Here is a 27,275-nt window from a genome sequence, read left to right as displayed (position 1 = left end):
AGTTATTCAAAACATCTGAAGCATGTTTGAGGCATGCTTCAAGGCAAGTTGCGTCCTGTGTTCACGTGCAAAAGTGCTTCTAATTTTTATGGATAGGAAAATGTCACGTCTGATCTGACCCAGTATCATCTCCAACACCAATACTCAGTGTCTCTATTAAACTATAAACACCCACACACACACACACACACACACACAAGGACCAAACAATTTGTCATAAAAATTTAGTTTTATTAACACATTTCCTACATTAGAGTACTATAAAACAGTACAAAGTTCATATATAATGTAGAAATCATTTCTATTACTCTAAAAGCAAAACTGTACAAAAAACATAATAGAAATTTCGACAATTTCAAAACTTGTCCCTTATTTCCTGTTTCCTTTGTCATGAATTCATGAATGCACGTCTATCGCCTGGATTTCAAATGGCCGATAAAATCAATGAGAATATCATGTACGATATCATTTATGCAATGAGTTCTTATTAAAACAGTTTTTGTAGGAAGACCAATACAATCATTAAATCATCTATGAACCAATGATAAAAAGTTTAATATCAATAAATAAAACTGCAATAAGATTTCTTTTTCATATTTGACAAGTTCCACATTTAGAATAATATGGTTGCCCTGACATGCTCCTGGTGCTGTAAACTCCACCTGATGATGTGGTTAGGAGCAGTTGGTTATTTGATTGTTCTAATAAAACCAAGTACTATCTACTGCAATGCTTTGTGCTAACGCTAATGAAATAAATGGCTGGACTCGAGAGTTCACAGCTGCTTTGGTTCGACAGTGCCTTCCCTACTTCGCGTACTGTACATTTGTCCAGGACAAAGTCTTCGACGTCTCTAGATATCTCCACAAAGGAAACCACAGGCTTCTTGATATCTAAGTGGGACACGTAAGAAATTAGGCTTGTTGGCAACATTGAATCATGTAAAGAAGGCGGTAAAGTGGCGAAGCGCATCCAGAAAATGGCCACTAGGGGGAGGCAGGTGCTACAAGTCCTTCAATCGGTTCCACAAGGTGATGAAGCTCCGCCTTGCAGATGGTGGGAGTAGTACAATGCAGCGAGCTTACAGCAGGCGGTTCCTCGTCACCTGAAAACACAAAGACAAATAAATTGTGGCGTCCACGCTTGGCATGTTATTGTGGTTACATAGCCTACGATACACTACACCTTCGAAATGATTACTTGAATAACTATCATTATTAAATTATAAACATGAAACAGGAGTTATTTTCTTTCCTACGTATTTGTTTAGATTGTATACTCAATAGAATTAAATTGTATAGCATTAGTAAAAAAAAAAAATTTTAATTGGGAAGGGAACCAACCCCAGGCACTTTCAGTGCCGGTCCCAAGCCCGGATAAATTGGGGAGTGTTGCGTTAGGAAGGGCATCAAGTGTAAAAACATGTGCCAAATCAAACATGCGGAGGATCCGCTGTGGCGACCCCTAATGGGAGAAGCCGAAAGAAAGTTTAATTGGGAAGCGGAAAAAAAAATCAATATGCATCTTCTAACCCGATTATAGATAACAGACAAAACGTGTGATTCACTATTAATAGCACACTTTTACTTACACTTACTTTAGCTATATTTTTCTAATAAACTCTTTTTGCACCTCTCACTGTATATGGTTCTGCACCATGCTGTTCTTTGTTTACTTCCTGTATGCAGTGTTTTCACTGGCCATTTTTGGGACCTTATTAAGATTTGAAAAACTGACCAGCAATCTTTACTAGATTAAAAAAATAACTAAATTACTAAATAAATAAATAAATACCTCGGCCATGTTCGGTCGGTGTATAAAATCGTGTGTGTATAAGCTCTGCATTTTTTTGCTAGAAAGCGATTTAGAAACAGTTCCCATAATTTAGCCAGTCACATGTGCATCACTATCTGTGCTCAGTAAGCTAAAAAGTAATGCATATGGCAGTCCCAAGTGCAAGTTTCCTGCCCAAATTAGTCCATTCCAACCCACCAACCAGCTTTCCCATAACATAGCATTTAATATACATATTCTAGCATGGCCAATTTTTCCTTCCTTGGCTCCTGGCCATGGATTACTGTGGCTTTTTTGAGATTCTACTTAAATATTTTTGATAGACACATAATGGGTTTATAAAATATATTAAAAACTGAATCTAGACAACATTAATTGTATCTGGATTAATCCAGGAAACTGTCCTATGTGAAGAAATCACATTTACTGCATGGAGATTGCCTACCTAATCCAGATGAAGAAGACACACTTTCCGTCAAGGAGGTTGAGTCTGCCAGATCTGGTGAAAGTCCCTCCATCAATGGGATTGACAGCTCTGAAGATGGCACAGATGAATCATAGATTCCAGAGTCTCTGGGCATTTCTGGAGGGCTCGCTGAGCCATCTGTGTGGCACAAGGGCCTCGGTAAGGCGCTTGCTTCCTGACCTGAGGACGATGATGACTGTGATGAACTTTCCCCGATTTCCTCCTGTGCTGATCTCGAGGCTATTCCAGAGAGCAGGAAAGTGCCTGGATTTGGCATGGTAGTTGGGATGAGAACGTTCATGATGGGCCGCTCATTATCGAAGTGCCGCTTAAGCACCACCTCATTGAGCGCGAGTCCCGAGTCGGGTTTCTCGCGTTTGTGAGGGATGGGAGCAGAAACGGGAGGCATGAGCTGTCGCTCGAACCAGTCAGGTTCATGGGCGATGTGCTGGTGCATGTTACAGATGGCGACGTAAAGCGAGCGGCCCGCTTTGCTGCGGAAATAGTTGCGCTTGCTGACAGCGGGTACGCCGAGCTGACGAGAGTGCAGCCGCGCCAACAGCTCTGGCAGCTGGTCCATCAACTTGAAGCGGGGTGCCAGAGCAAACGAGGTGGGCACGTCACTCTCGCGGGAGTAATCAAAATAGACGGCCATGAAGCGCGAGAGGTCAGCTGAGCCCTGCTGAGCCTCGCGCAGCTTCTCACCGATCATCGCAGCAGCTACTACAAAAAGGTCGTTGCTGCTCAAGTCTGGTATAGCACCCTCTTTGTTTTTCTCCTTGGATGTGGCCTTGCCTTTGCGATGCCTTTTCTCCACAAAGTATTTGAAGCCTTTGGAGCAGATGGTGATGAGGAAGTGAGCCTCATCGATGTGTCGGCTCAACCAGGACATCTGACCTTCCTTACAGATTTCCAGATGCTCCCAAAGATCTAGAACCACCTATTTACAAGCAAAAACAGGATTCACATATTAGGGATGTGATTAAATTGCCTGATATATTCTCTTCACTGTCTGTCTGTCTGTACAAAGTATGTCTCTTTATTATAGACCATAGACTGTTTATCAGAACATCAAACTGTTTAATGAAATGAAGTAAATAAAGTATAACCTTTTATTTCCAAATAAGATATATTAATTCATATATTCTTTTAAATATTTATAAATTAAAACATTTGAATGTAAACAAAAAAAATGAAAACGAGCAGGAGAGTTTTATTTGACGATAATGTATTTGATGATGAACCAGCAGGGGGCAGCCTATGCATTTTCCTATATCAATTTGAACTCTTCTTGAATGACTGAATTTCCCAAAAAACTCTGAGGAACAAATTCCCCAGCAATGAATGGGTGACTCCCAAACTGCCCTCCTTGGTAACTGTTAATTGGTGCTGAACGAAGAGCAAAACTGGAGCTCACCGCGCAGCCGCAGAAATCCTGCAGAAAGAAAGCAAAGCTCTGAATGACGGCGAGATGTTTGGGGCAGTCTTTAGTGGAGTAGCAGATGAAGACTTTGGGCCGAGGCCACGGTCTCTCTGAGCTCAGTGCTGTGGTGTGAGAGGATGACTCGGAGCTCTCTTCATCAAGGTGGGAGTAGATGTTCTCTGTGGAGAGATTCAAGATGAAAGGGTTCAGCTGGGGATGAAAGTACATTAATTTTTACCATATGATGCAATTGCGCTTGGGCTGACTATGAAAGCGAGGCCAAACATGAATGCTGCATATATATATATATATATATATATATATATATATATATATATATATATATATATATATATATATATATATTATATATATTTATCTCAGAAAGATCTGCTTGGTCATCACTGAAACCTAACCACTATGCTGCCATGATTTTAACCAAAACAGCACGGAGGTGTTAATTATTACGTCATTACTTTCCGCTTCGATATTCCTTGCACGCAAACAGCCTTACAAGGAGGTTCTTTTTGTCACTCGTGAGCAGCGCAACAGTAGAATAGTGCGAGTACAAATGCTTAAATTTCTCAAGCCATTATTCCCCATCCTGTGCTGAGAGATTGCAAAGCTCAGATTACAGTTTCTGGACAAAAGTAAGTTCTGCAGGTAATAAGATCCTAACTAATGAGGGTGGAGAGAGTAAAGAGAAAGAAAGAGGGGGAAACACGCACCTTGCTGTTTCTTGCGGCACATGACGGTAAAGAGAGTAGCAAAGGCAGACATAATGACCAGGGGCACAGTGATGGCAATGGCACGGATCGGACCAGCCCACGGAGAATGCACTGAAATGGAGCAAGCAAAGAAGGGTTTTCCCATTGTACATTCAAAACCAAGAATTTTTTATGACAATAGAATATCAGCACTGTCATGAGGACACTGTTTGAGCTGATAACTCTTTATATTGCAAATAATACTTTTATTTAAAAAGGACTAATAAAAAGCAATACATACATCAAGCATCACACCATATTACCACAACTCACAATTTTTCTGGGTGAGGATGGGCTTGTCTGTGTTCGCATAAAAACCTTTAAAAGCACAAAATATGTGCTGAATATAAAAACAAAACTGCATGTGTGTGTGGGGGTATAAATATCCAATCAGCAATTAAGGTCTCTAGACCCACACACAAAAAAACATTAGTATGTTTTTAGCACCAGTCTTGAGCAAACTGGGTTTTTGGTCAAATGTCAGTGGTGCCAACATTTCTGGTACTTTACACACTTAAAACGACCCATGGGTAATTTGATAAAAAGGTGTCACCCCTTACCTTGGCTTACATGATACAGAGTCTGTCTCCTGGTGTTATTGTTGTCATCACGAAGCTAAAATCAAAACACAAGACCACCCTGGTTAAGTCGATTTCAAATTCAGGTCTAGAACTCGTATATGTGTTTTTATTTTTATTTATTTTTTACCTCTATCGCATATGTTCCTGGAGTAACATCTTGTAAAATGCACGTTGTTTTAGGGCCATTCATCTCCTATAAAATAACAACATCGGCATTTTAAACACTTTAAAGCCTTGAAAATATATTTTATACATATAGACGCCTATTCAAGAATTAGCACCGAGGTTGAAATGAATCTCAGACCGTTTAAAGGATTAAGAGCAATGGAGAACACTGGAATCCCCCTACAATGTCCAGTCCCACCTCATATTTCAGCCTATTATGGCGTTACAATGCACGGTATGTTTAAGCAGATATGAGGTATAGCAGTCTAGACTTCCGAAAGTGAAATCAAGTCTGCTTTTTACATTAATCCAAAGGGACAAAGTGTGAAGGTATGAAGCTACGCTTAAAGTGGGAGAACGGAAATCGGAGTATCCTCACCAACAAAACAACTCATGACTCAAAACAAAATGGTTGGAATGTAAAATCACATAGACTAGTCCTAAAAGTGTGCAATTTGGGTGAAAAGGCACGAGTTCCCCCAAAGAAACAAAACTGCAGCTAAAGATTTGCAGGGGTCTTAAATCTTAAAAGATTTGCCACAAGGGAGCAAACCTGGCCAAAAAAATCTCAGGGAAAAGTTAAAGAAAAGTTCATTTCCAGTTCCCATCACTCTCTGAGTAAAAAAGCATGGCTGGGAAAGCACTCAAGTTTTTTAGTCCTGCTAAGAGTGCACATCTTCCCCCGGGGCAGGAGGAGTCGGTATGATACGCTGAGGTACGAGCCTGTTGGCCAACTCGCCCGGCACATCTATATATTATTCCTCCATCTGTGAAGAACATTACACGCTGCTGAATGCATTAACCCAGAACATCTCACTCCTACTTACACTCGCCTGCTGCAGACTCCTCATCTAGGGGAGGTAAGTGCACGTGTGTGCAGTGCAAATCTAACAAACTCCTTATGCTAACTCTTCATTAGAAAATACAGCTTTGTGATTGGTAATGAACTAACGGTGTATGTTTTTAAGCCTCAAAAATAATTCATGACATTAATATAATAGTCTTTTTTTTTAATAATCATTTCAGAAATAGAGCCCCGAGTAAAAAATACTTTCAAATCGCTCAAGATTTGAAACTAAACATCTCTATGTGCTAATAGAAAACAAGCACACATCATTTCGCAACAGAAACTGCTTACAATATGTTCATTGTAATGATTAAGCATTTCTATAGGGATTTTACACAACAAAAAAATCCAACCATTTGGTATAGAATTCATCCACATTCATGTGACTATCCTATTTGTTTATTTATTTTCCCAAAAAACATACCATGTAAAAAATCGAAGGAGAACTGAAAAGATCTGAAAATCGATCATGCTGCATCGCTTCCCACACATTTCTATTTGTCTCCTGCAAAAGATGAATCTTGAATTGCAGTCTACCCTGGAGGCATGGGATCGAAACAGAGCCGAGCTGTTTTTCACATCTGGGGCCTTTTGTGACCAAAAGGGTGTGAATTCAAATATCCCGGAAAAGTTTTCTTTTAACAGTTTCCCCTTGCGAGATCAATAAAGTAGATCTACATCTAGTAAATTGCTCACTTAGAAAAATCGATTTCCCATACAGATTTTGGATTTCACAGGTTCAACGGAGGGATTGTAAACTAAAAACCAACAATGACGTTTCATTGTTCTTCACCCTCTCATTGGTGGAACTCAATGGTGGAAACCCACCACATTCTTTCGAAATAGTGAACTTCTCAAAATCTTTAAAGATGAGTGAGTGTGTGTGTGTGATGGGGGGATCAGAAGCATAAACTCAGCATACAGCATAATACAGTACAAGATAAATCAGTCATGGAAAGTCATTTCTGTTTCAAAAACTTTGCAAACCAAAAAACAAAAATCCGCCCAATCCTGTATTCCACACCCACGGCAGCTGTTTTTACTCAATTAAAGCACCGGTTAATGAACTCGTTCTTTTGTACGAGGATGATCTAGCAGGATTATTATGTTCGTTATAAGCAAGTGACACCGTAAGCATTCACTACACATGATCATTATGACTTTTTTTGTTATGACACCGAACAGAACAATCGGAACATTAAGAACGCAGCGGAAATCCGCTGAGCCCACAATACATGCAAATGCCACAACCCTTTGACTTGCATAATCCAAGGTGAAGTGTGCTAACCGGTTTGCAGCGTTTGAGTTTGAAGTGGCTCTCCTGTCGAAGCTTGTAATACAGGTTGTAGGTGTTGAAGCCAAAAGTGGGAGGAGCGTGATCGAAAACAACATGCAGACTGGAGCCGAGCTGGGAGACGTTGAGCATCTTGGGCTTCCAGACTGCCAAAACAAAAAAAAAAGTTAAAATACAAAAAACAAAACAAGCGTTTATACCGTTATTTTGTAAAACAAAAACCGAAGCACATGAATCAACTTAAAACTTCTGTACAGGTCACGGTGCTTGGTGTACATCTCAGCAGATAAATGACAGTTCTCAAGCCTGAGATACTCACATGGTTTGCAGACGAGGTTGTCCGGGCCAAGAAGAACTTCACAACCTGTGTAAACAAAGCAGAAATAATTCATGACTCCCTCCTCAAATTCTTTACCGTCAGAGATCTAACAAGAGCATGGTTTATGGGTTTGATGATTCATGATATATGGAGTAGATGAGTGGGGAATGTGTGCTGGACTATTAAAATTAAAATTAAAAAGCTTAACTCACTGTTAGTGTGCAGGAAGGAAGGGGGAAAGAAGCTGTCATTCATGAACGTAGGAAATGGAACTATCCTGACCATGTAGTCCATCTCGAAGGCCAAACCGACGAAGGGCTGTGAGCTCAGCTTCTGTCAAATAATTGCAAGCAAACATTCATTATAGCCAAATAACTTACTAAGCATTTTTCTCACTAAATTTCTCAATAAAATTCAACATCAAACTTTCAATATGCGACTCAACGGGAAAAGTTTCATTTCTTCATACGACAGGATTCTTGAACTACGGATTCTGATTGGTCAGAAAGCAATATTTTTACGGCATTAAAAAATATTGTATAATAATTATTATTTTACATTTATGGAATAAACAAACATTCTCAAATGCTTTTTAAGTGTTTTACACCATTGAAAAAGGCTTTAGGATCTAGACTATTGGTCAAAGCATTGGCCATTGGATCTGAAGGTCATGAGTTAAAATCCCAACGCCATTCAAACTGCCACTCCTGGGTCCCTGTGGAAGGCCCTTAGCCCCATAGATGTACAGTTGTATGAATAAGATAAAGGTAGGTTGCTCTGAATAAGAGCATCTGCCAAATGCCATAAAACTAAATGTGAATAAATAAAGAATACACATTAAAATGTATAAATCTTCATGTTTATCCATACAGGGTTTTATAAGAGGAGTTTGAGAAGCATCAATAAGAGGAATAAAGCACTACAATGGTATGGTGTTATTTGAAAATAATCAACTTAATGGTGGCTTCATGCGGAGTTCTGATCCTTATTTAATGCACATGTTGAACAAATAGAAGTATTCAGTTATATTACCGTAATTTCCGGACTATAAAGCGCACCCATAGATAAGCCGCACCCACTGAATTTGACAAATATTTTTATTTTGAACATAAATAAGCCGCACCTGTCTATAAACTGTCTACATTGAAACTAATGAACTTTACACAGGCTTTAACGAAAGACAGTGTCTGTTACACAGTGTAACAGGTGAAATATGTTGTGGCTCCTTTAAGAGCAGAGCGGTATTTTGGGAATAGCCTGCCGCCGCATTTTCCGGTATTACTGCACGTGTGCAAGACCGAGGAATATGTCCTTATTATTTTCGGACGCTTATTTCTAAGTTTCTTTGACTAACCCGTAACGCTGTTGCCAAGAAAAATAAAAAAGCACGAGTTTTGGAAACCTGTCTGTGCTTATATGATTTCTGTTGTAACTGGCGTTAGCGAGCTCTCCCTTCACCCAGACTCAACGCGTTAGAATGGCTTGTATCTAAACAGTAGCCTACCAAGAAAGTCATTGTTCACTGTCTTTCTCCTTCCGTGGAAGTTTTTTCTCCCGAAACCGTGCAGCTCAGAACACAGGTGAGGTGCGTTTTTTCGTTTCCGTTCGGCAATTTCATTGGTCTAATGTTATGTCGCTCAGTTTTTTGGCTTGACAATTGTAAAACCGGGAAAAACCCAGGAAAAATCCATAAACTAGCCGCTTCATTGTTTAAGCCGCGGGGTTTAAAACGTGGGAAAAAAGTAGCGGCTTATAGTCCGAAAAATACGGTAATTACCACCAACATGGACACCTATAACCTTTCATTTTCACTTACGACATTCTTGAAGGAGAAATTGAGCTGCCGAGGGTCCTTCAGGATCATGTGTTGGCACTGTTTGCCTTCCGGATTCTTTTCCTCCAAATAAACACGAAATCCCTTTACATGTTCTATACCTGCATAAACACACACACCAAGAATGGTCTCAACTATGATTCAAAACCACCACTAATTTCATATTGGATTTTGGAAACCATTCGCTTCGACCCACTGCATGACCTGTGGATTATGAACGGTATTTACTGAAAACTTTTACACATAGTGAACATATCACAGCGTCATAGTTGTAGCTGGGGAATGTTAAGACCAGGTTATTAAAAGAATAATCATATTTTAGACCCATTTTTTGACAAGTAAAAGTACATGCCCTATGAAAGATTCAATTCTGGTTTGTTTTCTCTGAAAAAAAAAATATATAATATTTTTGGAAATAATTCACAAAGTATTCAGCATTCTGTGCAACACTCAAGCCTTTAAATAGAAAGAATTTAAATTGAAAGGTAAACAGTACTGTTCCCTTTACAAAGCGCTGTTTGTGTGATCCCACAGATTGTGTCACTGATTGCAAGTCGAGCAGGGAATCTGTATCGGACAATCTTTCAAAAGTATGAATTGCAATCACAAGTCTAAATGACGACCACTGGCCTGTAATTATATGTGACACGTCTTCCAGCTAATCTAAACTGTAGCACTGGATAAAGCATGGAAGAAGAAAAAAAGGGTCAGAGCACCAAATCTGAAAGTCCTTTTATACACCTCCCTGCTTTTCTCCTTTTATTGGCACCCTTGGAGACGGAGAGGAGGCCTTTAACATGCACAGAGGACAAATGTGCGTGCCAAGGGAGCATTCTCATGCCCTTCAACGTGTGCCAGCCTTCCTCTCTTTTAATTACATTTCTGCCTTATCAGTTGCAGAGGGAAAAGAAGAGAGAGGGTGGAAGAGGGTATGTGGGGTGTAAGGGTAGGGGAGGGGGGGTATTGAGGGCAGCCGGCAAACATTCCATGTGGTTCCGATTACCTCGGCAGGGAGCAGAGCTGAAAGAGCCTGCTCTTCAAGGCGACGTGTAACTCCACACCTCCACCGGCTCGGAGATGCCTCCATCACTCTGCCTCAAAAAGCCACCGGAGGTGAATGAGGGAAGAAAAAAAAAAAGCTTGTCCAACTGGTTGGGATTTTTACTCTACTGGTAAATTTCTTTTGCTAGGAGCTTCAGGGATTTATGGTAACGGGGAAAAAAAAAAATCACAGGGTTGCTCTTTAAATAATAATAATAATAATAATAATAATAATGGGTCTTTATGTTCTTTCAAATATACATCCACACCATATCGACTTCTGATCCAGTCCTAAAGGATTAACCTGAAGCAAACAACAGGGCACATTGTGCTGCCGCTCAGGGAAAAAGCTCACATTACCAAGTTCAATAGTGCCTCGACAGACGGAAGCCAGGGACACCCCAGTGCTCCCTCCCCTCATCCTCCTAAAACACACACACATTCCTCCAGGAAATCACAGGGCTCCTATGTGCAGATCTCTTCTCTTGCTTGGCCAGATTTGTGTGACTGTCAGTCCTGAAGAAAAAAAAAAGTTTGGCGGGGGGGTGGGGGGTTGGACCTGCGCCTTTGATCAGGACAGGCCTAGCACTCTCTTTGATGGCGAGGCCTCACTTTCAGAGTGGCTCTCCTGTCCAGTCTCTTATTTCTCCATCGCTGCTAATCAGTCAGAAAGAGACAGGCGAGAGAAATGACCCCGGTGTGCAATCAGGCATGTCGGACGCACACTTTTAAATGCATTAGCTTTGTTATGGGTTTAGGAATCGGAGCAAGTCACACAGTCATTCAAGTCTGAGTATTTGTTGAACTTTTAACCACCAATCTCCTTTACACCAGGTTGCAATATGTGTTACACAGGTACAGAAATCGAGTGTATTTACAAGCCATAAGAACCACTTAAGCATATATGATCTGCATGACCAAGCATTAAATGTTTTCATTCCATACCATTATGAATATGACTGACTAAAAATGACTCAAACGTAAACTGCTTAGATTTCAATATCAAATCTGCTTTACCAATAAACTCGCAGCATGCAGCTCTTACATTGATTCATTTCTACATGATAAGTACAATCCTGGAAATTAAAAAAGAGAAGAAAAGTCTATTCTGGAAGCAATCTGATACATTTACAAGCACACATACATACATCTTTATATATATATATATATATATATATATATATATATATATATATATATATATATATATATATATATATATATATATATATATATATATATATATATATATATATATATATATATATATATATATATATATATATATATATTTTTTTTTTTTTTTTTTTTTAAACAACAAAAGAAATATTCATTTTTTTTTTTCAAAATATGTTCTGCACTCTTCATATCCTGATGTACCCAATTAGTCCACATACAAGTGAAAGAAACATTTTTGAAATCTGATGCATGCACTAATCCTAATTCTTCCCTAAATGTGCAAAAACCTGTACACTTCATTGTACATGGTGTATACAACTCAAGTAGCAAGTACTCAAGTGACGGCAATAAATGTTCAAAAAAAGTAATCAGTTAAGCCAGTGCACATTAAACACTCTCAGCAGGGTATTTGCTGTTTTATTCAAAGTGAGTTAAGTGAAATGTACATAGAAGCAAAGCAAATTCGGCGTCAAGGTTTGGTTTTTATTTTATTTCAACAATTTGCAACTATATTCTATTTCAGTTTGTTTCATTATTATTCCCTTTTTTATTAAATTGTAAATTCTATTATATTCCTATATTCAATTTTCCCCTTACATTTCTTTACTCTTTCACTTTTTTTTGTTCGATTTTATGTAAAAACATGGACAAAATGGGGGCTTACCGAGGGGACTTGGCATCCAGTGAACTACAACGGCCGCCTGGTTATCACAGGACAAATGAGTGAAGCTGATATTGTTCACTTCATGGATGGCATGTTTTCCCCACGGGTTCCAGTTCAGAGAACAGTCTAGAGAGAAAAACAAAAAGACAAGAAAATTGGGCCTTTTTCTTTTTATTCAAAAAGCATTGGTAAGATTCTTTGGCAAACTCAAGGATGCAGCCATGCATGCTGACTCCCCCCTTCCACACACACAACCCGCATACTCCCTTCAGACTTCTTCCTTTTCTCAAACCCCTATTTTGTTAGGACTGTGCTATCGGGGCTGAAGATCAGCAGGTAGAGGAAGAGAGAGGAGCAGTCGTTTGTGTCGCTCACACCCCGTGGCTCAGTGTCTGAGTCGGCGCTATTGTGATGCTAATGAGGGTCGGCTTTTAGGCTGTGACCGTTCCTGTTCACAGTCACGGACAATGGGGGCCGAGTGAGAATCGGGATTAGCTACAGGCAAGAAATGTGACTTTTTGGCACATTTGCTAGTTCAGGAAGCAAGTTAGAGCTGGGGGAAGGGATGGGATGAATACCTCAAGCAGAGCACAGGAAATTTATTACGTTTTTCTATTTTTCTATCGTTGAATCTTTCATCAAACAGTGCCTTACTGTCATTTCGATAGGTGATCAGCTTGCGTCCGCTTTCATCAGAACCAGACTGAACTCCCTGCAGAAAAAGAGAGAGAGAAAAGGCATGGTTAAACAGGTATGACATTCAGAGGAACAGCTAATTTTCACACCAAACTACGTGACACGTGAACTTCATTGAGGGAACGAAGCGCATTCCTTCGAAACTTTGAAAAAAGCACCAGCACTTGAAGTGGTGACAGCAACACTAAAGTATCCTACAATTACGAGGCTTCTGGCTCGCACAAATTCTTGCTGAATGCACCCGGTGCCAACTCTGGAAAAACAAGCCTCGAGTCGTGAGAAGAGCTGCGCAAGACAAGCACGCTCTCACGCACCTACATTCAGTCCTCGACTCTGTTTACTGACGCAGAATCAGGTGCTGATAGGTGTGCTCGTGCTTCGGGTTTCGTGATTAAGGTAGTCACGACTGGCCTGAGAACGGTGGCTCGGGGCGCATTATCGTTCAAGACAAAACAAACGAGATTGCGTGACAGGAGCTAAAAACGAGACAAGAGGAAGCTATATGCTGCGTGTCAGATCAGGACTGATGGCAAAAAAAAAAGAAAAGAAAAGAAACATAGCTTAACAGACATAGAGATCAACAATGATCGAGGTTTCTTGGTAGAATTAGACACTCGCGCGTTGTACGCCTCTGACTTTTAGTGTGGTCTCATTTATCGCCTTTATCTGGCTGCCTGATTAGAGGAAGTTGTTCTAAATGACAGGAAGGAATATACTTATCCTCCTCCAGAGAGTAGTCATCTGACAAAGCTTGGAAACCGATCTGTTTGGTTCGACAGAAAAACTTGAGCTTGGCATAAAAATGCTGTGTAATAAAGTCGTATAATTTAACAACTTGGTATACACAGACATGAGCAAAATATTAGATACAAATAAAAAAAAAAAACACGCAAGTTTCTACTCATTTACAGCCCTACATTTTTCTATACATTTAATTCTCATCTTTAAGTTTCAAACATGCACTTTTACATCACAAAGCCAGAACGCATAAAGTCACCGGAAGCACCATAAACCTTTCTGGACCACAACAAGTCAATCCTAATGCTTGTCCTCCACCCACCATTTCCCTCATCGGGATCTTCAACTCCCTCAGCAGTCATCTCATCTCTCCGAACACGTTAATCAAACCTGGTTTTCCTCCCATGTGCTCTGTGGGGAAACCCGTCAATCACGCGTTAAAGGCACAAAATCAACAACACTGCAGTCTAATCTGGCCTGATCAGTGGACCCACAGCAGCTACAAGGTTGATGTGGGTTATAAAGGCACTCCACGGCTGCTACATACACTTCACAAGTGGTTTTGGACAATTTTTAGAAGTAAAATAGTTTTTGGGCAATGATTTGGATTTGGATCTGTTCTATGAAAAAAAGAAATAGACCCTAGAACACTTTTTTTCTTATACGATATCAATTCTCTGGATCAGCTGGTACACGATCCTGAACCAGGCTGGTTCTCTGCAAGCTGAAGGGCAAGTTGTGTCCTGTGCTCATGCCCAAGACGGGTTTGGCAGTCAACATAATATGCACTCATGGCAAAAAATATATCTGAACATCTGTTTTGGCTGTTGTCAAATCTGATTCAATATCAAGCCAGCATTTCAGAACAGTCTAATACTGATATCTGTGATGTCCCATCTTCGCTCCAGATTTTAAGAATGAACGCTAGCACATAATCTTTTTGCATTATAATGTCACATTTAAGCCTATTTATTCACTTCTGAATGTAAAACCTTTTTATTGGTATTTTACATAAAAAAAAAAAAAATTAAAAGCTTGATCAGATTTAGGACCATGTGTTAGACTACAATTCTGCAATCACAATATATTAAATTAAATTGGTGAGCTTATGATGCAACTAGAATTGCAAAGGGGTGGAAACTTTTTGTTAATTTTCCATGGGAACTACATCTGGGGAATTCTGGAAATATTCCAATTTGGAATCTTACTAGGAATTTGTGGGAATTTCTGAGAATTTACAAAAAATTATGGAAATGAATATAAACTAAATTCTATACAAACAAACAATTTGTTTGGACATGAGCTGACATGCATTGCAAACTAATACGGATATTTAAAAAGAGACCATTTTGATTTAATTGATAATATAATTTTGTTGCACAAAAGCTTACAAAAACCAGAAAGTAGTTTTAAACATACATGTATGTAATATTTATGTAATTTGCATGCATACTTGCCAAGACATACATGTCTTGACATTATTGTGTGCAGGATTTAGTAATGATGCATGCTGTGTTATAGAGGAATGTACAGTGCATGTAGAGGGCATGGCCTCAGCAGTCCTGCAGTAAGCGTGCGGTGTGCATGTGATTGAGGTTTGTGAAGAGTAGAAATTCAGAAATTGCATTAAATCTGGTTGGTTTTTTTAACCAAGATTATCCTGAAAGATTTAAGTTCTCTGTTATTGGCTAAGCTGCAATTTTGTAAATTCATAGTTTATTCCCATTAATTCCAATATATTCCCATTAAATCCAATGGAAAGTTTCCAATCTTGAATATACCTGGAATTTTGCAACCCTGGATGCAAAAAGGTTAACTGACTGGCTTTTTTATCACACCAATGCTAAGGGGTTTTAAAGCCTCCACTGACACAACTTATCTTTGTGCTTAGTTTGTTTGCAAATTTCTGCAAGATCAGCACTGAAAAGTACAAACACAGCAATAAAACCCAGCATATTGTGCAGCCCTCATCTGGCCCACATGTTCCTTACAACATTGCAACTGGCATTGAGACAGCAAATTAAAACAATATGCATTTGAATTGCGCTCGAAGGCCTAGAGGATGTCTCAGTAACTATTACTTAATGGTGCGTTTGCCTATTTCCGAAAGATAACATGATGAACTCCACACCCAGATTCATTCCTGTCCCCAGGCTTAGATCCTGACCAGATGGCAGCGGAGCTCAGATAACAACGTTATTACCAAGACCACCATGACTGACGTCAAAAACACTCCAGCCATAGTTTAACATGGTCATTTTTGTCCATTATACTGGATTAAACAGTCGTGCTCACAGTGGCAAGAACAAGAACTCACTGGCCAAAATGGCATGCACCTCCAGGTCATGAAAACATCTACAGACATAGTGAAGATGGGAATTGCGCTCCAATTCCTTATTTCAAGTCTGAAGAGAAAGGAAGGAGTGCGCCCTTGGGGTGATATAATGGTCCTAGCAGGTTTATTCCCCACCAAGAACACAGCGGGGTCTTATGGGTCACGTAGGACAGGCAGCCACCACGGACGCCTAAGCACACCTGCAGCCAATCAGAGAGCCCCAGGCTGTTACCACAGACTCACACCTTGGCAGGAAGGGGTGGCAAAACACCTCCTAACAAGCCTGTCACACTGCCTCCCAACACCCTTTCAACGATTCTCCTATTTATGACCTTCCAAAACAAGAAACAACCCCCTTTCATTTTCTGTCCTCTTTGTTCCTGTAAAAAGAGCTGGTCCTGGTGAGCGGAGAGCTCATGACCGAAAACTTTTTCCACGGCCCCTCTGATGTCTTCGCCTTCAGCACTCCTAATAGCACCAGAAGTCATTTGACATCCTAAAACTTCAAATGGACAGTTTGGTTTTGGAGGAAGAAGGAAGGAGGGAATGGGGAGGGTTTAGGGCTGTAACTCTGCTCCATAAACTAGCAGCATCCCATGTGGCAAACGAATAGAAATGCTAACCGTGAGGTAAAAACAGAGGTCAGTCACTGGTCAAACAAGAGTCCTAGCACTTTATAGGGGGCTTATTAACAGGCTGCAAGAGAAATGCAACTGTGTTTGGAAATACTTAACCTTTTGCTTAATGACCTGGTTCATTAAAAGCCATATAAAACCAGGGGAACATGTGACCAACATTAGCAAGTGAGATTGCAAAGAAATACTACAGACATTGACTAAAAGTAGTTGCATTGTTAGAAAAACCTCCCAACTGCAACGTTTTGTCATAACACTTGAAACATCGGTGTACTTTAGAAGCCACAAAATTGCTGCAGATTTTCCAAAAGAGAGTTAAAGAGTCAAATTAAAGGCCAAAGCCTCACCAACACACAATTTAGTAGGAAATACTAATGTAAGATTAGCAGTCTGGAGTATTTTCGGTGGCTGGTGGACGATTACGTTGCAGTACCCGATGCCCACGTCGTGCAGACTCATGAGACACAGACGTGTCTGAACAGCAGTCTGGAGCAGGTGAGACCTTGATAGATGTGTGCTTCCTGTAGACATCACCAAAGCATCTTTCAACCAGGTGTTCCCTCCCCACGTTTAAATAATAACAGTAATTATATAGCTTGAGAAGACAAGCTTCAGAGAACAGCGCCCGTCAATCTATTTCATTCTTCCCATTTCTAGGTCACACGCCCATTCAAGCTCTAGCTACAAAAGACAGATGCAGATCTACTTCCTACCTCAAAACTCTTTCAATTCTACACACATATCAAGTAAACATTGATAGTTTGTACTCAAAAGGGGACTGGCTTACAAGGACCTGTTTCCAGCAAACCCCCTCATATCCCTCGCTTGTCTTTTGGCATCCAACCTCACACGTGAAGTTAATTTAACAACAACACAGCCAGCTTTTTTACAAGTGGAGATGGTTCTCTTTAAATTCCCCATTAGCAGCAAGCCATATGGAGACAACTCAAAACACAGAGCATTTATATATTTAAAATAAAAAAAAAAAAAAAAAAAAGGGAAGTATTTGTTTGATCCTGCAGCTCCCTAGCACCTCCACTCCACCCATGTTTTCTTCAAACTTCTTCAGAAACAAAAAAATGGGCTAAATGTGCCTCAAACATATCCCCCCCACTTTTTTTTTTCTTTGACATTTTTTTCGGAAAAGAAACACGTACACGGTCACCTCACATTTACGGGAATAAAAGACAGGCCTTACAGGGATACTCTGGCGACACTGATTAATTAGAGTAAAATTACTGCTTGTCTTGAAAGAGGCAGTGGATGTGGGGGTAAAAAAAAAAAAAGGGGGGGGGGGTCGTTTAAGTGGAAACTACTAATCATGTAGCCTTGGGGGGAAAATGAGGTCTTGCTTAATTAGAAGGCAACATTTGTTGGACTTATGTGTAAAGTTCAAACCTAACCCCACCTTCCTACTCCCCCATCCTCTTTATAAGACAACCCAGCTTTTTGAACTGGTGGCTCGGTACCTGTTTAAAAGAAGCGGTTTGTCTCCATATGTCTGACAGATGATGCATGGAATAAAATGCATAAATAAATATTAAAAAAACCTGTCAGCCATTATGCCAGATAGCGGCATTTGGGTTCATTTATCAACCTGGATAGGAGAGAATTTATTCGTAAACCTTCTTAAAAGGATTTTTTACAAGAAATGTGGCATTCATGAAAATTCAAGTCGGTTTGAAAAACGTTTCAAACCTTTGAGGACTCTTGAGATGAATTTTACACGTAAGGTATTTCAAATATGGATTGCAAGGTCAAGTGGAAATATTTGATTACTTGAAAATCCACAAATCAAATTAAATGGAAACTCTGTAGTTCTGTAAATTTATGTTGATATGAAGGTGTTATAAAATGGAAATCAGCTTTGCTGCAAACATGTTCAACAGAGTTGAGTGTTGCCAAAACAATCTCTGTTTTCAGTTTGGCCATCACGCACTTCACCACTGAAACCCCAAAACAAACTGCCTTTTGCGACCCACAGCAGGATCTCCTAAAGTCATTAATCCAACCTACAACTGCAGCAGGAAGCTCCTGCAGCTTATAAAGAGGTTAAAGGTGGAGGCTGTAGCTCTCAATCAGCTACTTTGTGGTGTATGCTTTTATAATATTCCTCTTCAGATCTTTCTGATCGCATGATGTTAACCTGCTCCCGCTGGGCTTGTTCTTCTGCTCTAGGAAAACAAACATGACCACAAAGCAACTTATCACTGTTTGTCTAACAAATTGGCTGAATTTCGAGAGCAACGATGGAGCAAAGTTCGGATTTGCTCGAATTAAGCAAGAATAATAAGCAAACAATACAAATGGAACACAGCTCATCGTAACGTATATATTTGTTCAGGATTCGGTCGCACGTTGCTTGAGCAGAGAGTAAGAAAACACTCCAAGTCGGTAACAAAGGGGCAAGAGGGAGTGTGCTGGGGGTGACTCGGGTTCTAAGATGTTGAGCTGACTTTGTAAAACTCTCTGAAACTCTTAAACAGCCTCACCATCTGCCTCACCTAGAAATCCCCTTTCCCAGCATCCATTTCAAAGTATACCTTTAAAGTACTCCCACTTGTCTAGCCCTACAGAGGGGTTTTTGAAGGCATGAAAGGGGGGGAAGGCAGACATAAGTCACACAGTGATATTACAGAAGCAAAAAATAAAAAATAAACAATTACATGTTAATCATTTGTTTGAATATAAAAACAAAATATTTTCACTGTGTACAAACCCCCCCTCCCCGATATTCCAATTCACTTCACCATGACTACCAACCCTCGAATAAACATCAATAGATGTCATAAGAATAAATACAATAAATAAATAAATCTGGCTTACACATTTTTTTTTTACTCTAGAATCCAACTCAATGCACAAAATTTCCACTGGCCGGACTGAGATTCCCACCCACGCTCCGGTCCTCGTGAGTCCACCAGGTCTGAGTGGGATGGATCTGAGCACCTTTATACATTTGGCTCGACGAATTTGACCACAACTTTGCTCTGACCGGTCTGACATGCTGTTCTCATTATCCCCAACATGTGTATCTCATTCGAAGTTTTCCAAAAAGAAGTCGTTTTCTGGGACAATCGCCTTTGTGTCTTCTATCTGAGCCTTTGCTAATACTGATTCATCACCAGAATTTTGTGTTTCCTGCGCGAGAGGTCATGCTATCAAATCAGGACTGTTGGCACGCTTGAATGAGTGGATTTGTTTTGTGTGCGCCTAAAGGGGACTTGGAGAATTACATGACTAATAGAGGAACAGGATGTCAAGAAAGATGTTGATAATCTTTCCCCAAAAAAAAAAAAAAAAGGAAAAGGAACTCTTCGGTATCATACACGTTTATTTTTTGTCTATGCAATAAATAGCCCATCTGGGGAAGATCGGCCAAAGTAAATACTCAAATCCAAAGAGGGGAGGAATACAAAACCTCTATTGTTTCATTAAAAAGCTGTTTAATACATCTGCTTCACTTAAGCCGTCGTTTATTTAATGCAAATTCTTGCATTCGGGCATCACATTCGCATGTAATTCGCCGAGTTGCATTTCCTGCTAATGCCGCATGGCTGCAGGTGATCATATGGCACCAATGAGGCAAGTATCAGTTACCCAGATCTCAGCAATTATACTCGACTCAGTATTTAACTTGATGGCAATTGCAAACATCCTGATACTTGAAGGTAATTTCGAACACTGGGGTGGCTCGAGGAAACCGTGATGATTTCAAGAACCCGTCGCCATGTCGATGAAAAAAATCGGGTTTCCGTGTGTATCGATGACAAACAGTGGTCCTACATTGTTCAGATTAAGAAGAACTCGTTCAACCGAGAATAAGCAGAGGTACATTTTAACCTACATAGCAAAGGAAGAGAAAAAAAAGCATGTCGTATTTTCATTCAATTAAACATATTTCGCATTTACAAATCAGTCCAGATGTAATATTATTAACAATTGTAGGTTTATTTATTTGCTACTAAATATATAAAAATGATAAAAAAAAAAAAAAAAAAAAATGATCAAACGTGGCAGATTCTTTTAAAGAAAAAGATTTGCGGATGTCTCGGGAAGGACAGGATGAGAGGTCAGAGAGGTTACCCCTGATGAGGGGCTTTGCGTGGCAGTCGATCGAGTGCTGCAGGGCAGTCTGGTTTGAAGTTCCCCACCGCTGTTTTGCTTAATGCCTTTCCTGTTTTACTCCAATCAGCATTTGTCGCAGCCAGGCCCCTTTTGAAATGCAACCATATGCTATGACATTAGTGCTCGCCAGTGAATTTTCATCCCCGGTCTAGGTGTTTTTTCGAACACACACACACACACACACACACACACACACACACACACACACACACACACACACACTTGAATGAAGTAAAAAAAAAAAAAAATTACAAAAATTTAAAAAAAAATTGCATAAAAGCAGGTCGTTTCTTAAGGGCACAAATAACCCAAGTAGTGAAGAATGCTTTGAGGGGACTCCAGAGGGACATTGACGAGCATGCCAAAGTCAAAACGTATGCCTTTAACAGGCAGGGAAGTTCCTCACTGGGAAACTAACAGACCTGATTGCTTTTCCAGCTCTGTCCATTCCGGATAGACGTCGTCCCATAGCAGTGATACATGGACTGAATCCTACCTGATGAATTGTAGGAAATACTAGTGTCACACCAAACATTCTCCAGATTTCACAGCACCATGCTTGCTCGGTTTTGCCCTGTGAACCCTGGGAACCATCCGAAATGGATTTAAGAGGCTCACAGGGATGACCTCACCGTCATGCCGCACACGTGTAAAGGCTGACCTCTGGTGCTACTGTGCTTTACAACAGAGGTTTCTAACCTCTGGAGAACCCTCAGTCCTCCTTCTCTGAAGACACATAATTCAACCAACCAGCTAATTAATCAGACTAGGGAAAACACAACTATGTGCAGGAAGAAAGTTGGAAACCTGTGTGTTACAAGATGGAACATGTTAAATGTTTTTTTTATTATTTACCTACACATTTAAAATGGCAAAATCTTAACAAAGCTGGATTTAGTTCAAATTTAATTCAAGCCTTTGTTATGTCTTTTCTTGTTTGCCCTCCTTTATCTGCATAATCGTATCAAGCGCTCAATGTTGACTGAAACGAACCTTATGAGAAGTGTAAACACAGCGCTGCTCAGAACAGGCCCAGACTTGTCCATCGCAAAAAGTAAAGAGGTGACAGGAACTGAGCCCTCAAAGCTTTCTCAAAGACTTTCATTGAACCTGGATTAATCGTTCAAAAAAGTAAATATAAAAAAAAATCTTTTGAATCGAGGCTTATTATGTATGGAAACTGGTGTGGACTCACCAGACAGCGCAAGATGGGGAAACGTTGTGAGTCAGAGGCAGGTAGACCTACCTGATGACATTATAGAACAATAAACGTCTTCATAGGCAGGATAAGGCCTTGTGGGATTTGCAGTCTTGTATTTCATGCTATGGGAATGCACTACTGCCCAGGGCTTTCCAGAACTCCTCGACCGTGAAAAATATAGACCTGGCCACCCTACTTCTTAAATGGAAAACAAAGGGAAAACGAATGCAATCAGACGATCGCAAAAAGAGACATTAAGCATGCATGCATCATGAATCTGGCAAATCAGACCATTGTCTTAGCCTTAGATATCAGCTACATATTTAGCTTTAAAACCCAGAAGAAAAAAAACAAAAACCAAAAACAAAGAAAAATGGCTAAATATAAATATGTGAACTAGGACACAAATACCCATGATAGCAATTTCAAGGCCCAAAGATGGTATAAATTACCAAAGTGGTCAAGGAACTGCAGTTCCAACCCCCCTCTCAGAGCAACATTACGGTCATGCCTAACCGGCAGCCAAATCTCCAAGCTTTGAAGCACACCGTTGTGCTTCATCCTCCAAAGCAGACGCTTGGCAATCTCGAATCATTGCCTGAAACCTAGGCAGGAAGTTCTTCCGCATCAGATCCTTGATTAGGCCAGAGGAAAGAACTGCTAATTGATTGTAATGACTTCAATCCGCGGGCCAAAGGAAAAGCTTTGGAAGAGCACAACCAGTCCGGATCAGATTACGGACCCGAGGGACTGGCATATTCTGCAGATCTCTAATGGCAAGGAGCACCGACGCTAGCTAGAAGATCGCTTTACAAACATCTTGCTTGCTTCAAGAGGATTACGCTAATGTAATTAGACATTCCATTAACCTACTTTGATAATAAATGACCACTGGGACTACAAGGTATTTAAAAGGAAAACATCATCATCTATGATTTATTGGGGATTTCTCTCAATTGTGAACATTGGGGGGAAAAAAAAAAATTAAACCCAGAAACGTTAACAGTTTGTTGGCTCATCATGAGTATCCTACGTCGTAGGGTAGCACCTATCAGAGAGGGTTCCAACCCTAAACCAAAATGAGGTTTATTGGCCAAGTGTGTTGACACAAACAAATAATTTGGTTCCAGCTGTTGATTACTCTCAGAAGTACAGACATAAATAACAACACTACAGACAAGACTACAGTCAACCCCTGAGAATTTGCGGGTCTCAGCGGGACCGAATGTTCAGGAACAACATTTTAAACGACATTTTCACTAACAAATTTCATAAAAACACTGTATTAAAGTGACATAATGTCTAGATAAATTCTCTAAGGTAACATAGGGGCTGCAGGGGTTCATCCAAAATTCGTGGATTTTTGAAACTCGAATTCACGTCATAGAACGTAACCCCCGCAAGTTCCTAGAGACCACTGTATACAAGACAATAGAGTATATGACAGATCAGTATTGTACATACAGCATGAGAGAGTCCATGGTAATGCAAAGACACACACTGAATACTGCTTTCTAGGTAAGATTTTAGCCCAGCATTTTTCTCTCAGCAATCTGAACTGTAATTCTTGGTACAGGGGTTTCGAGCTGCAGGAATGCGTAAAACGTGTACAATCTGAGCCGGATTTTAAGGACCTGGACTTGAAAATTGCTCTTAATATTACAACAAGCATTTCACCAAATACTGACATGCCAGGGGTGAGCAGAATGGCAGGACTTTTAAATCACTTTCGAACACACCTCTGATTACTAGCTACATCACTCCATTCACATTGAACAGTGGGAGGCTTGGCTTGTCAAACCACAGCGCAACAGCTGAAAGCCCCAGGACCCCGCATGAAAAAAAACTTTGTGGCGTGCTGGGCCGATTCAGGATTAGCCAACCAGGGATTTTCCCACCACAGCACAAGGCAAGGCCTCCAAGGTTACGAGTTGCTTGGATGGTTTTCAATGCGGCCTAAAAGATGGTGCCGAATTAAACTTAGCCCTCTGTGTGCACACCCCCCACATGCAAACACACTCCGTTCTCTATCCACAAACTCGAACGCTATGAACTGCTCCTACAGTTCCACCATTCATCAGTCAGATGGGAGGAGAATAAGAGAATAAAAACATGCAGGTTCTTTTGAGATCGGACTGGGAGGGGGGCTACGCAAAAGGAAAAGGTGTACCACAGGTGCACTCATGCCAGAGCTTGCTGAGAACTTAAAGGCCTGGAGTAATAAAAGGATATATGTGTGTGTGTGTGTGTGTGTGTGTGTGTGTGTGTGTGTCTTAGGACAATGGAAAACATTTTCCTTTGTGCCGTTTTTTGTTGCATCGACACAGAATGTCAATTTGTGTCTCGCTATATTATTAGCATTAAAAACTACCAGTCTGGCAACTTCTGATTATATATCATTTGCAGAAAAGTACTGCCTTCGCTTTCTGTAAAGCCATTCATCTTTGTTTCCGATTTACTTCAATACTACAGAAGACGAAAAAAAAAAAAAAACTTCAAAGTCGATGCATGGTTTTTCAAATGTTAATTAGTTAATAAAAGCCAGACCGGACTTCTTCGTCAAGAAATATTAAGAAATAACCAGCGCAAAAGGCAAAAAAAAGATCAGTGAGGAACATTTGATTAACAACAGGATCTGTTATCACTACAGTTTTCCTCTCGAGAGCATGAGGAAATGCTGCATGGGCTGGATCCCGTGCTGAATACCATCATGTGTAAAACTGGATCCGACTCAATTCGAAAGAAGAGCCAAATTAACTACAAACAAATAAAATAGGATAATACAGTAATCCAACACTAGATGCTCTCAAACATAAGCCTAATGCCCCGTATTCTGGTGGCACACCTGGTCCAAAGCTCCTGAACACACACAGTATTAGAAGGCTGAAATCACAATAGGGGGCTGTTATCGTTACAATCGTTACTTGGCGTCTAAAGTGGTGTTGACTTTTATGTTGTTGTAAGAACTGAGGAATTGGGAGGGGGTTGGGGGGTGTACAGTGATTTCCCTCTCACGCTCTACAGACTTACATGAAACAGCTCGTGTCTCCTTGAGCGCTACTCGCTGAGGTTTGTGACTCCCACACCCTAAAAAAAAATGGCTTGGAAATCTGCTCAGTATCCTGCCTGATGTTTTGGCGTGTTTGCCTGACATCACCCTCGCATGCTGAACCCATAACTTAACCAGATGGAGGAAATTTTTTTCCCCCTCCCCTCAGCAAGAATGACTGATTATGCAGCTGGTAATATCTGCAATCAGTGATGAATTCTGACTTCCTTTCTAAAGCAGATGAACCCAGAAATCAATCGGGAAAGGAAAGGACAGTTGAGCTTATTCGAGATCTATCTGGCTCTTGTTTGACACAGGGAATCTGACTAAGAACCAAAGGAAGGATGCTAATGAAAAGCCTGGAAGTTCCGGAGGTTAGGCACTTTTATCCAAAGCCAGCCAGCCAGCCCACAGTGGGGTTCAACATGAAACCTTCGACCCCTCTCAGCAGGGGGGACGAGCATGGCCCGGAATGAGCGCAGGCCAATTTAAATATCCACCTTTCTTTTCTTTCTTGTTAAGCCCTACGTTGCTTCTCATTCCCTCTCTGAATGATGGGTAGATCTAATATTAATCAGTAGCCATTTCATTTTCAAAAAGATTCAATTCACTCTACGTTTATTTCGATTCGAGCGCTTTTCACAATGGACGTTGTCTCAACAACAGCTTTACAGAATGGAAGAATTAGTTTTAAGCAATTTAGAAGTCAAAGCAAGTCAAAACTTCATGCTAAGCTTTCAAATAAATCCCCCTTCCAGCTAAAAAAAAGGTCACTTTGTCCCATTTGAAGACCCCGCATCATTAGTAAAGCTCAAGCAGCTGAACGATTCGATACAGCCCCAACACTTTGCCCAACAGCCAGCGTACCACTTTGTGGAAAGCCGTTCTTTCGGCAGCTTGACGACCTTTGAAGTGGCCTGTGGTTTGAAGAAGGAAACTGTGAAGTGTATTAACAGAGCAAACAGTCCCCTCACTTCCTAGGGGAAATGGCTTCAAAGCAGCCATAGCGGTCGCAAGACAATGCACACAAGAGTGGGCACTAAAAGTCAATAGCACTTCCGATTGGTATTTACAGGCCGGTGAATCTTTAAGCAAACTGTAAGGCACAAAAAGCAAACACCACGAAAAAAGTCCAGGATGAGTCCTAGCAAAGATATAACCTGTCTAACCTAAAATCCTCAAAATCCCTGATTGCAATCGACGTTCACAATGAACGCTCACGCACTCCGAGGATCCATCCCAAGCTCAAAAATGCCATTCAGAAAAAAGACCATAAAAAATCAGTTTGGCACAATTCAAGTGTGAAAATGAGCCAGATGGTTTGAAGAACAAAAGATGAGCTCCTGATTGACAACACACCACCACCACCACCACCACCACCACAAAAAAAAAAATCACAGACGAATATCGCCTACAAATCTGTATCCATATGTATTCGTATCGCACATATCATAATCGCGATATATTGCGAGCTCGGTTTATTGGTTCACCTCTACACTTCATTCCTACCATTCTTTAGTCACCAGGTGTTTTGTGTTTTTGTTTAGTTTCCATTATGTATTTAGAGTTAATATGTATGTATATATATTACATATTAATATTTTTAGGGTGTTATGGGAATATATATATAGATAATGGAAAAGAAACCTAAAGGACCAGATATTACTTTGTGTCAATAGAATGTTTTTATAAATACGACGTGTTTGTTTATTGTCAATGTTTTTAAAAATATAGAAAATAAGTGTTTAAAATATTTAACACCACACCAAGACAAAGCTTCACAACCTCAGATCTACAACTTTTGAATTATACGCTTTTCGGAAGTTGCACTTCCTCACCTTGTATCCGCATTTCTCCGCGTTTCCTTTCCTCCCTCCGTTTGCCGCAGTTGCAGTGTGGCGCAAAAGTAAAACCAGAGACAGCGTCGTTACGCGCTGGAGCAGGCTGAGTCGCAGAGCCATGTCCCAGGATCGTCCATGAAGTCCTGCTGAAGTGCAAATGAAAACTCAGGTCACTGTGTACACGCTCTTGCATATCCCAGGCGGGGCAGTTCAGGGATCTGCAGATAGGGGCGCTGTGGACGTAAACTCCTCCCTCTGCTATTCTTTGTACCTGGATA

The 27,275-nt window shown here is 40.4% G+C and overlaps 1 protein-coding gene across 2 annotated transcripts; it reads right to left on the bottom strand.

Moving 5' to 3' along the window:
* Positions 1–210: 210 nt before the first annotated feature.
* On the bottom strand, positions 211–27,199 carry il17rd (interleukin 17 receptor D). 2 transcript variants are annotated; one of them, XM_046875426.1, is made up of 14 exons: positions 26,995–27,199; positions 13,029–13,086; positions 12,375–12,500; positions 9,473–9,591; positions 7,869–7,989; positions 7,657–7,701; positions 7,332–7,483; positions 5,159–5,224; positions 5,011–5,065; positions 4,724–4,768; positions 4,412–4,522; positions 3,678–3,862; positions 2,240–3,200; positions 211–1,105 (listed from the first exon to the last, which is right to left on the bottom strand). In XM_046875426.1, exons 1-14 carry the CDS (start codon positions 27,115–27,117, stop codon positions 987–989), a joined length of 2,286 nt encoding a protein of 761 aa, XP_046731382.1. In that variant the 5' UTR covers positions 27,118–27,199; the 3' UTR covers positions 211–986. The 2 variants fall into 2 exon arrangements, with proteins under 2 accessions (XP_046731382.1, XP_046731385.1); XM_046875429.1 differs by lacking the exon at positions 4,724–4,768.
* Positions 27,200–27,275: the final 76 nt, after the last annotated feature.

The sequence above is a fragment of the Silurus meridionalis genome, chromosome 19, assembly GCF_014805685.1.
Source record: "Silurus meridionalis isolate SWU-2019-XX chromosome 19, ASM1480568v1, whole genome shotgun sequence".
In the NCBI taxonomy this organism is placed as follows: Eukaryota; Metazoa; Chordata; class Actinopteri; order Siluriformes; family Siluridae; genus Silurus; species Silurus meridionalis.
Note: the sequence above shows the minus strand (reverse complement) of the source record. Positions and strands in the feature narration are given on the sequence as shown.